Source organism: Tinamus guttatus, unplaced genomic scaffold (genome assembly GCF_059628265.1).
Source record: "Tinamus guttatus ecotype Peru unplaced genomic scaffold, ASM5962826v1 Tinamus_guttatus_pri_ptg000104l, whole genome shotgun sequence".
In the NCBI taxonomy this organism is placed as follows: domain Eukaryota; kingdom Metazoa; phylum Chordata; class Aves; order Tinamiformes; family Tinamidae; genus Tinamus; species Tinamus guttatus.
Window position 1 is genome coordinate 1,604,618 of NW_028288638.1, and position 12,446 is coordinate 1,617,063.

The following is a 12,446-nucleotide window of genomic DNA, read 5'->3' on the forward strand; positions in this document are numbered from 1 at the left end:
GTTGGGTTTATGTAGGCTGGTGAGGTTGTTGGCTAAGCTAGGAAAGGAGGCCAGGCTTCCTGGCCTGGTATCGCTGTTGAGGGGGGAGTCCTGGCTGAGAAGTGAGCAGTGAAGAGAAACAGGTGTAGCTGAAGGTTGGATTCTGAGCAGCAGGAAGTATCTGATCTGATTATTCATACCTTTATTCTCCCCAAAACTTTGGCAGGCTTCATATCAGATGATTCGAGCAGAGTAGGAGCGATAGTAGAGTCATCAGTAAGTGTAAGAGGGGAAAAAAGGAAAAAGAAGAAACAGAGACTGTCAAATCTAACATTTCCTTTCAGTTTTTGTCAAGACGTTGCAAAACCTCTGTTCCAAATTTGTTGCCTGTGCAAGAGAATTGTTAGATCTAAGGTGCAATTTCCATCTTGCTTAGACAAGTGCATGCAGGATGATACGTGGAGTATGATCTTTCTTCTGTTTTTGAGTATCCTCCGTCCCTATTTAGTTTAAGCTGAATTGAGAACTCAGAATAAATAGAAATAAGCTATTTGGAAGGAAAAGTGTACTAGTCTGATATTTGCAAAAAGAAGACACAAACACAAGCATGGAAAGCTAAAAGCCATGAGAGTCTCAAGTTTACTCTGCTGTGGACACTAGTTCTACACAGAAATGTCAGGGATGGCATAAATGTAGGACTGATTCTTGTGCCAGTACGTTGATTCTCTGTTGTTTTAACTTGCAGCCACTTTCAGAGCTTGTGTTGATGGAGGTGCCAATCATCTCTACCACATCACAGAAGGAAGCCGCGACAGGTAGGTTGATAACCGAGATATCCCTTCCTAAGGAGGGTAAAGCATGGATGAAAAGGGTCCATTTGATTACCAAAGGAGCTGCCTGTTAAGTACATGGTGCTTTAACAAGCTGTTGCCACATAGTAGAAATGAACAAAATCGAAACACCTGAGAGCAAAATACTTATATTTTAGAAGGCAACATATGCACAAGAAAAGGCCAATCTAATCCACTTGTAATTACCATTCAGATTTTAATGTTTTCCTCTCTCAAAAGGTGACTGAGGTTTCTTTAATAATTTATTTTTAATCTCTCTCCTGCCGAAGTCTTCAGAAGACAAGAGTTACTGCCATGTGTAAAGGGTTGATTTGGTGGAAACAAATAGATCATCTAGAACTGGGTCCAAACATGTGCTTGTTCACTGAAAACTGATGAAATTGTTATTCTTTATAAGGGGAGAAAAACAACAGAGGACTCTCTGCCATCATCTCATTTTGCCTAATAGGTAGCAGAGAAGCAGTTAAGTGAGTGGTATAGCAGCATGCAATATAATTCCTACTCCACATTGCTTTTAGTTGTTATTCCAAGTTAGAACTTTTACAAACAAATAGGTAGCCTAAATTTGGTGGATTTTTTGTCCCGAAACTCACTGGTCTTTTTTTTTTCCTCTTGCTTATAATGCTGTTGTAAATCTGCCTTATTTTATGCAGAGCAGTATCTTTCATGCAGCCTCTGAAAAATATTTGCTATGCCGCTCACAAGGGTTGACTAAAGGAACATCTGATGTATCTCACCAGGGACTAAAACAAAGTATGTCCTCTCCTGTCATCTCATGAGACTTTAGACTCATGATCTACTTCCTTAGATCTACTTCCTTTATGAAGTGAGATGGGTAGTAAAATCGGAGGTCCCCTCTTTTTTTTTTTTTTTTCTAAATTAGTTCTGAATTAGTGTCAAGATTTCATATATGGCCAAAGGCAAGTGCAGAGGTTGTGTATAAATATACGTTCTAAGTAAGGAAATAGGACTGAAGCAGGAATGTGTTCTTGTTTTCTCTCATGGCAGTTGAAATTAAAAAATCCCAGGTTTCTGCCCCCAAAGGGTTTGTGCGGAGTTATGACACAATATATTGCACTTTATATTTTGTAGTGAAATCATGGAAAGCTGTTTAATTCAGAGGTTACCAAGGATATATCTGTTGTGCCTGTCTTTAAGATTTTTACTTGCTTTGAGCAAAAATCCATAAATAAATAGTTTAATAAAAGCAAATGAATGAATAAAGTCACCTTCGAGGACAAATGGCAGAGGCAGATACCTGATAGAAATTACTGACTTATGAACTCTTTTTGTTTGTACAGCAAAATTCAGCATATATTTTGTTCTTTCTCATGGCAAACATATGGGGGAGGTCAGAAGAAGCTCCATTTCTTCCTGTCCTCTGCAGCAAAAAGGGAGATGATGGCTGTCCTGTAAAGTGAAGGTTCATGTAAACTCTCTTCTTTGCCACCTGTATGAGTTCAGTGCCTTAGATTTATGGGTACTAGCTAAAACCCTGACTGTAATCTGGCAGGCATTGCTAAGGGTCTGCTACTAAGTGCTATTGTATCTGCTTCCGTTTGTCCCTTTGTAGTAGATTCTTACAGAGCCCTTCACAACTTCGTCTCAGAATCTAAACTGGAATCTGTTTGACCTGCAGCACACAATTCCCTTTCGTGACTGGGGAGACACAAAGGGAGCAGTGAAACAGCAGCAGCATTTTAGAGCTCTGTTTTTTTCTTCCAGTAACACACTGACCTCTTCTGCTGCCCACGTTTATATTCTTATTAAATAAGTATAATTCAGGGGAAATCTGGTGATTATGCCTTGACTGAATAGTTTTTTTCATTCTTGCATGCTTGGCCCTTGGAGTATTCTTTTTCTTTGTCTTCCTGCTTCCCATCTTAATTGCTTTGGGTAGATATTTTACTTTCAAAGTGATTCTTTCCAGGGTGGGGAGGTAGGGAGACCTGTATAATTCTGATTTTCGTCTTCAAAGAAATCATTCTGCTGGAAAGAATATTCATTTACTTCTCTGAAGCATTTTTTCCTTAAACTCGCTGTCCAGCCTTATTAAAGAACTGTCTGCTCAGACTCTACTGACATGTTAAGCATGTTTTTTAATGCTGTCATAACCTTCTATTTTAAAACTCTATTTTGTTCAAAGCCATGATAGTTCATTCTGTTGTATGAAAACCTAAAAACTATAGTCCTTTCATTATAGAATGATTATTATATCCAAGAGAGATGAATAAAGAGCTTGATTGATATTTTGGGCTCGATTCTTAGTGACAGTGAAGTGTCTTTGAGCTGCTGTGACAGTGTGAAGAGTCTTTTAGAGTGGGAATAAATTTTAATAATGGACTGGGAAAAGGACAGGTTGTAATGTGGGCCTGTTACAGAGATGTCTTCCTCTGAGGATAACTAAAGTCGTTGTTACTATTTTGAAGGATCCATTTCCAAATCGCAGAAAAATACAGGGCTTGAATTTATCTTAAGAGACCTTCTGTCTTTCCTTCAAGGCGGGGCCTTCAAGGTGGGGCCTACCTGTTCCTTTTCTGACATATGCTAACTGAACATAGCCAGTTTCTTAACTTCCATATGGGTGCCCTCTGCCCCATCTCCAAACTCTCTGTAGGGTGAATAGATCCAGCTTGCTTGGTTTCCTTACGGTGCTTCTTGGCCTCTCCTCCATTAGCCCGTATCTGCCTTGAAGCTCTGTGCCCAAGACTGCGCAGGGCTGCCCGCCTGAGACTTTCCCAGCATGGAACAGTTCTTGAATTTGCTTCTGGCATCAGGACAGCGAGAATGAATGAAATGAAATGAATGAAATGTGGGAAGAGCAGATGGAGAAGTCCACTGATTTCTTGAGTCTGCGGTGCCATCTGCTTGCAAGGAAAGTGATACCTTGGTTTCTATACCTCCCATCAGTGTTTTGACTTGGTTCTTGACTTGAATGGTTCCCTAATGCCCACAAGTGAAAGAAGCCATCACCTCTGCACAGGAAAGGACCGCACCGGTTCAGTGTGGCTTCAGATCATGAGACTAAATCATGCAAGATGTTTTATGTCTTCATGAGATAGGGTTTTACATTGCTGTTTTTAAGATATGTGTTTGTTGTTTCCCGAAGTTTATGTAGGAAGTTGCTGAAAAATATCTGAGTTGCACTTATTCTTACTTTTTTTTCTTAGTAACAAGAAAGACTGATATATTTTTTTTAACTACTGATGAGGAGGAATCATGCTGTATTTTTTTTCAATGGTGTGTTAAAACAAACTGCTTTCTAGGGAGAACTGCTTTTTAGGGAGAATAACCAAAAGGGCAGGATGACTATTCCTTAGAGAAGCTGCTCTCTGGGAACCATCTGTGTCTGGGCAGATGGAAAAGCAGAAGGAAAGGGGCTCCTGTTCTCTGTTGCTCTCTGGAAGAGCCTTTTCTCTCACTGACTGTAAGATCCCAGAGAGATTCTTTTCCTTACACTACATTCTGTCTTTGGTAACAGCAGTTCCCACTAAAAAAATAGGAGTCATTGCTAAACTGTTGTTGATAAACTGCTAGTGTTTAGCAGCTAGAGTTAAGGGTGAGTTACTGATCTTTTGAGGTTGTTTTTCTTTTTTCTTTTTTTCTCCTCTGTCTACATATCCCACGCTGTTGCGTATTTTTTCAAATAATTGTGAACCACTCTTATCCATTTCAGAGTTAGGTTGTTGCTCATCTGTATCATATTGCAGCAACTTCTTTCTCAATACTTTCTGATTAAAGTTTAAGGCACTGATTAACTTGTGTGAGATTAACTTTGGGGTATATGGAGGTGAAGATGCATTGTAAGCTGTTATTGTATTGGCACCTGTAAAAACAGTCATTAATACCTGTGTCTGGGTTACTGTTTTCCAGAGGCGTGTCAAATCCATTGTGCACTCAGGTTTTGCAGTATTAAAAAGTTGACATCATAGAGGGCAGCGGTGGACACTGGAAGACGGAGGATGGTTCTGTCGTAAAAACAATGGCTCTCTGGGATTCTGTTCACAATTTCAATATATCAGAGTTTCTGTATGAAAACTTTCATTTTTTTCTGTATGAAAATTTTCACAGATGGCCACCGACAGAACTAGAAGAAACAGCCGGAAACTGATGCATCAAAAGTTCCACATGAACTTAAGGAAAAATTTCATAACAGTGAGGGTGACAGAGCACTGGAACAGGTTGCCAAGAGAGGTTGTGGAGTCTCCTTCTCTGGAGATCTTCAAAACCCGCTTGGATGCAGTCCTGTGCCACGTGCTCTAGGTGACCCTGCGTGTGCAGGGGGGTTGGACTAGATGACCTCTAGAGGTCCCTTCCAACCTTAAGCATTCTATGATTCTATGACATTAAATGGGCTGCATACAGTTGCTGGCACTTAGGCTGCACATATTGTTTCTTCCAGTGCACTACTTGGAGTATAGGAGTATCTGAAGTTGAGAAGTGCTTGTCTATTTTGATGCCACATTTTCTACATACAGAGTTTACATGATATGAATGTAGGTACCACATCAAAATGCCTTGACTGGCTTAAACCAGGCTTACAGGGAGGTGAGAACCATTATGTGTGAGTTTTGAATGTTAAAAGATTTTTTTAAATATCCAGTTGGCAGATATGGTCCTCAAAACATGATCTTTTTAGAAGCAAGTTTTATTCAGAAATGCACATTTACTGCATAAAATATGTCCTTCAGTAACCTTTCTTCCCCTACTGCCACCAGGTTTTAGATGAGTCATTTAGTGAGAGTGAGTGAAGGATACCAGTTGTACAAGGAGTTGCTACTCCTTTCACTTGGACTTATAGACTTTTACATGCTTTGCTTTGTATTGAAAAGCTAAAGTGGAAAACAGAAGACTTCATTTTTGTGCTTTTACAGCTGAAACTCATTGGTGTTACACTTGTTTCTGGTAGGCCCTTTTTTTGATGCTTACTTTTCTTCAAGTCATGGCTTCATATAAATGTTGTGTGGTGGTTAAAAAAAATAATGGTTGACATTATGTTGAAATAAATTGCATAAACTGTGTCTGGAAAGTGAAGGTAAAAGCAGGCACCACAGAATGATAAATTCTCCCTGGCTTTATTTTACTGTAAGAGTTTGAAAGGCAAATGATAGGCTTACCCTTGAATAGTGTTGCAGCTTGGAGCGGGTCAGGAATGCCAGACATCAACTTCATAGAAGCTGGAACTGACTTCTTCTATTAGCTTACATGCAGTACATTTATATGATTCTAACAGTTAGTGATGTAATTACACAGGCTCCTAATTGGTAGACAATGATCTAACTAAGACCCTTACAGCCCCCCTTACTTGTTTAGCTCATCCTTTTAGTTCAACAGCTCTTTTATTCCCTCTGACCTTGGTCTACTTCCTTATCTCCTAGTTAGCAGTCCCTTTGTTCTTTCACTGAAACCTGAAGGCTGGAATTGAGCAGGCCTGCTAGGCAGCCATGTCCGCGGCTCTCTAACCATTCCTCTACAATTCCCCCTTTTTCTTTAGATTAGGTGACCCCGGGAAGCAAGCCAGCCTTGAGGTGTCAGATTCGGATTGCGTGAAAAAGCAGTTAACAAACGTGACATTAAAGCGCGCAAATAGGTACAACCAATCATTAAGCTAATTACAAGCAACAGTCCCCATAGTAACAACATTAACAGCGATTTCATCAACGATTTTATCCATCCCCCAATTCCTAACCAGTCCGTTAGTCCGTCTAGACCGAAAAATCCCGCATCCTTTGTTACTTTCTCCGTATGCTTTGTCAAGTCCTGGAGTTGTCCATGTATCGCCGAGTTGTCGAGTGATCTTGCAAGTCCATGCAGCACATTCCGTCGAAGTTCTGACACCCATGTCCGTGAGCAAGAAGCAGGAAATCAACAGTGGCACAGTTTTGCAGCACAGCGTGTTGTACCTGGGTTAAATCATCTGACAACTCACTAAGCACAGTACTGGTTGCATTCGCTTGTTTCAAGGCCTAGCAGGCAAGGAGCTCAATATTTCAGTGTGCCCGCATGGCTGATACCCCAGGGACGAAGAGCCCCAAGTGCTCCAGAGATCAATGCTATCCTCACATTCTGAGCTAAAAGAGTTCGCTGCTCTTTTTGATCACCTTAACAGGGTCTTGCTGTTCCCCGGAGGGCCGTGTGGCCAAATCATACCAAGGCGACCAAATGTGCAAGGCCCACCCATAGGCTGGGGCGGAATGCCAGCCCAAGCTCGGTTCCCACATATCAAAAACCACCCGGTGGGAACCTTCCTAAGCCGGATAGTTCCCGTATTGTGGGTAACATTTCCGTTACACCATTCCTTTTCCCCTCTTGCCTCCTCAAGGGTTTTTGCATACTCAACTTTGAGACCTTCCAGTTCAACCTCGTATCTACTGTTCTCATTTTCCATTTTCTTCAGTCTGTTTCTCTCCCCTTCTAGTTGAGCCTGGAGACGAGCATTTTCTTGCCTTAAAAGACTATTCTGCGATTCAGTAGAAGACATCTGAACTTTAGTAGAAAGAAGTTCTTCTGTTGCAGCCCGTTCTCTTTCGGCAGCTGCTGCCAAAAGGGCTTGAGATTCACCAAGTCTGTTAGAAAGATTCTTTTCCAATTTTTCCCACAAGGAGGTTTGCGCTCCCAGCGTGGCTTGCAAATTTTCTATCTGCCGAAGCAGTGGCCGTGTAGCAGATGTAACACTTTGGCTCGGTTCTTGGTTCCGACTCTCCTCTTCTTGCAGTCTCTGTTGTAGTTCACTGATTTCCTGCCGTAAGTAGTCCTCTCTTCTTGCTGCCTGTTGTTCTGCACGTTGCAGCGCTAGCCACAGGTCTGCCACCTGAATCGCCAAAGCTTCTTGTTGCTGCCATGCCTCATCCTGGGCCTTCTCCAAAGTTAAACCAAGTTGTTCCTTTGCCTTCATTTCCCGACTTAGGGCTGCCTCTTGTGCCTCACTGTCCTTTGTGGCATTAGCTTTATGAAGATCTGCAAGTTCCTTGTAAGCACTATCAAGTGCTGCCTGGACACTTCTGTTCCTTTCTTCAAGATCTTCCACCTCTGCCTGGAGCTTATTAAGATCCTTTTCTTGTCGCTCTACAACACTGTTCAGTTGTTTAAAGGAATACCTAACACCAGTGCATCAAATTGGTCTGCTGTCCCACAAAGCCAACAACTCTTAACTTGAGTATAATTAACAATATGCCTAAGAAGCATAACATATCCATTAGTGTTAAAAGTAGCATCAGCTTCTATATAATAGCATTAAAAGTAATGTTACCTCCTAACAGCCACAATATACAGCTAATAAGAACAGTAACACTTCTTCCTCCCATGTTGTTCTTCTGCAGGCTCACACTTTCCACAGCTAGGGTACCGGTTGCTTGCCTGCTACATCTGATGTATGCAAGTTTGCTTCCAGCCAAGGTCTCACCCATTTTTTCTGGCACCCATCTGATTCCAGCATCTGTAATGATACAAGCATACCCTTTTCCCCAGGTTATCAAGTCTAAAGGTCCCGTCCATTTTCCGGTGTTCCAGTCTCTCAGTATCACCTTACACGGACCCGACTTTACTTCTGTCAGGGCTCCCTTTAGCCCAGCCCTGTGTTTGACCATCAGAGGGACTAGGCTGTCCTGGGGTAATCTCAAAATTTTAAAACATATTCTGCTCTTGCCAATTTTTCTGCAGACATAATTTCCCCCCCCCTTTTTTTTTTTTTTTTTCTTTCTCTTTTCTCTTTTTTTTTTTCTTTCTCTTTTCTTTTTTATTTCTTTTTTCTTTTTCTTTTTTTTTTCTCTTTTCCTTTTTTCTCTTTTTTTCTTTTTTTTTGTTTTTTCCTTTTTTTCTCTCTCTCTTTCTCTTTTTTTTTTTTTTTTTTTTTCTTAATATAGCTGGCATTTCAGCATTTGGTTCATACATTCCACTATGTCATGGTCCTCAGGATGCAATAGTATGGTGAAAAAACAATCTTTCAAATCGATTATTAAGATGTCCTAATCATTTTGAAAGGTCCTCGATTTCCATTTCTATTTATGTTTGCATAGCTTCAATTTGGTTTCCTCCCCAGAAATTGCTTGGGATTTCTATATATTAAGGAGGCCCCCGCTCCAGTAGCATTGAGGCTTTTACAATTTGTAAGGACTGTTGCAGGTCCTTCCGTGCCAGTTGCACTGGAGCTTGGCCGTCGCTTCATTCTTGTTTCCCATGCTGAAGTACTTCCCTAGTCTCTTTCCAAGGATACAAGTCAGAGTACGGCTCCCAGTCCTCCACTGGTTGGGGGGCGGGGGGGTGCCATAGTCTGAGTTATTCCTGGCTTTCCCGCTTTCAAATTCTGCACTTTCCTGTTGTGCTTATTCAGCCCTCTCTGCTGATATATATATTACACAATAAAGATCTAAAAACCACAGATACAAACAGCACAAACACAATTTCCATTCAGTGGCACAACCTCACGTAGCTGTGCACTCCACTAGTGAGTTCCACTGTCTCAATTGCCTGATCCCATCCTCGCTGCCAATTAGGTTGCGAATGGGTTTGGGATTCGGCAATAATCACACAGAACAAAGTGGCTACGGCTATTCAGGTGAAAGCACGTTAAAGAAGCAAAGTATGCCTAATTACTCGTGAGGTAATACTTGTCGGCAGGACACTGAGACTGAACATTCTCTTGAGCTGGCAGATTAGAGGGTTGCTGACAGGCTCCTAACTCAGCGGGCGTCCCCGCAGAGACAACGTGGGTCTCAGTGTTAGGAGTCTCACCCCTCCTTTCTGCTCTGTCTGTTTATGCCCAGTGCATCCTGCCACGTAGGGCCAGTACGTGCCAGCAGGCAGACCGGGGGGGTGGACAAACTCCACCTTCAGTCACATAACCTTCCCTCCTGGCTGCACAGGTGCGCACCCCAGTAAGTGGTCCCAGCCGTCAGTCCGAGGGTCCTGCCTTTCTCATCTCCCTCCCTCTCGGATGTTTTACCTTCAAATTAGTTTAGAGGATGTTTGCCATTAAGTTGGCTACAAGCCCGGTTGAGCAGCCGCCTTCAACTGCTTTCGGAGGAGTCAGCTATGAGCCTGGCTGAGCAGCCGCCTCCATGCTCCTTATCACTCAGCCTGGGCAGGCAAACATCTTCTTTCTCAAGGTCTTGGATTCTGTTTTGTACAATAGTTTTATGACTCTACGGATCATACAAATTTCCACCTTTCAACCATACCTCGTTTCGGCATCAATATACAAAGGATACAACACATAATAGGGATGAACATAGCAAATAGAAATAATAGCCCTAATAACGGTTTCTGTCCTCACTTAAAGCATTACAGTTCTTCAACCCCCACTTTAAAAGACGGATCAAATCCCCCTGCACCTCCCTCCTGGCTGTTGTCAAGCCCTCAGCAACATAAGTCTCCTTGATCTCATTCGCCTTCTCTTCCCCGGCCCCCCTTCTCCTTTTTTCAAGGTGATCTAACAAGTCCTGGACCCAGCCGGGCCGTTCTTAGGCACGACGGGGTGGTCCGGGAGTGGGGGCACAGACAGTGCAGGCGCCACAGGCACAGAGGCAGTCACGAGCGGGGGGGTTGGCGATGGATCTCCAAACACCAGCGGTTTTCGGTGGCGTGGCGGTCCTGGTCCTGAAGTGCTTGCAAAGGCCCTTACAGGTACACTGCTCGCAGCTTCGGGAGGCTCACGATCCGGCGGTGGCCCTGTGATGTCCTTTGGGCGACGGTGGGGCTCAGAACCCCCTCGCTTCAGCTTGGGTCTTTGCAAGTGTCCCTTGTCTCTAGCCCATTTATACAGCTCATACAGCTTCTTCATGCTCACTGCTGCCTCCCTCTTTGCTAATAAGTCCAGCAGCAGTTGTACAGCAGCTTCTCGCTCCATTTTGTACGTACACCGGGGTCTCTGCTTCTAGCCCTTCCCTGACGACGTCTTTCCGTCCTGGGCCCCAGCTTCTTGCCCCCCAACGCCGTCTTTTCCGTGTGCGCAATCACGGCCGGCTTACCCGCTCCGGTCCCCGTCTTGGTCGGATCACTCGGCTGCACCTGTACGTCGTCCTCCGGAATCCCGCACCGTTGTGCCAGGTCCCTGTACCAGTCCCTGTTCGGAATCTGGTCCCTGTTCGGAATCGAGTCCCTGTTCGGAATCTAGTCCCTGTTCGGAATCTAGTCCCTGTTCGGAATCGTGTCCCTGTTCGGGCGCCACTTGTTGCAGCTTGGAGCGGGTCAGGAATGCCAGACAACAACTTCATAGAAGCTGGAACTGGCTTCTTCTATTAGCTTACATGCAGTACATTTATATGATTCTAACAGTTAGTGATGTAATTACACAGGCTCCTAATTGGTAGACAATGATCTAACTAAGACCCTTACAGCCCCCCTTACTTGTTTAGCTCATCCTTTTAGTTCAACAGCTCTTTTATTCCCTCTGACCTTGGTCTACTTCCTTATCTCCTAGTTAGCAGTCCCTTTGTTCTTTCACTGAAACCTGAAGGCTGGAATTGAGCAGGCCTGCTAGGCAGCCATGTCCGCGGCTCTCTAACCATTCCTCTACAGAATAGGAGAACAAAGCTAGTGTAATATATGCAGGGAAAAGTTTTGCATGTTTGCTTGCATGAAAGGTAACTCATGGTGGAACATGTACATGTATCTTGATTCCTTATGTCTATACCTGGCAATTAGCGTGGCTTAGTAGTACCAATTCACCAGCTGTATTGTCTTCCCTTTGTTTAGTAGTTCAGCTGCCTATTTATAACCCAGACTGAATTTACCCAATCATAGAAATTGTCCCTGTTGTAAAGATCATCAAAATAGAAACAACAGAGCAACAGCTAGCAACACCCAGGGGTAAAATAAGATTCTTACCCTTTTACCTTGTTTCCCGAATAACATTCTACTTATGAAGAAGTGGGTCGTTAATAGGATCACGGCGTGAGGAATTCGTATATACTTCACTGTGTTCTATATTGGAGATGAGAAATGGTGTGCTTATGAGGTTAATTAGACATTGATATAGCTTAATGTAAGGTTGAGAGGAATTCTTTGCTTGAACTCCTAAGATTGAACTGGCTTTTGTTTCAAGCTATTTTGTTTGCAGGCAGAATTTAAGTCATTGATGCAGAAATTGTAGAAAAATATTTTCTTAGTACAATTATGAGTACAATGGGATTTTCTTGACTTTACCATCTAATCACTGTATATTTTGGGGGGTATGTGAAATATTTACACACATTAAGGGTTTTTTTTCTACATTGGTGTTGATACAAGGATATGCTTCTGTAATGATAAAAAATATTGAGAGATAATAAAAGCCTTCGTGCAACTGTGAAGTCAAAACTATTTGAAAGAGCTTTCCCATGAATGCTGGTGGTAAAGAGTTCCCTGTATGCAGGGTTGAAGTCTGAAAGCCAAGAAAGCTGAAAGCTGAGGCAGTGTTTTATTTGTCAAATGGCTTTAGGAAAGCTTTTACAGTCGATGTTTTTGCCTGACTCAAAACCTGTAACAATTTTTAAAGATCAAAATCAGGATCTTTAGTTTATCCTAATAAATGCAGTATGAGTATTCCAAAAGCCAACGTTTATCCACAGTTTGCTCCTTTAGGAGATACCTGGCTTGGGATCTGTTTTTCAATCCTGACTTTAGAAAACTATGAAGTAT

The 12,446-nt window shown here is 42.6% G+C and overlaps 1 protein-coding gene across 3 annotated transcripts in view; it reads left to right on the forward strand.

Moving 5' to 3' along the window:
* TPK1 (thiamin pyrophosphokinase 1) overlaps positions 1 to 12,446 on the forward strand; it is a 264,754-nt gene that overhangs the window by 93,302 nt on the left and 159,006 nt on the right. For all 3 annotated transcript variants that reach the window (XM_088520866.1, XM_088520869.1, XM_088520868.1), the window contains exon 3: positions 725 to 794. In XM_088520866.1, coding sequence (XP_088376992.1) covers positions 725 to 794 — 70 coding nt within the window. The remainder of the gene's footprint in view (positions 1 to 724; positions 795 to 12,446) is intronic.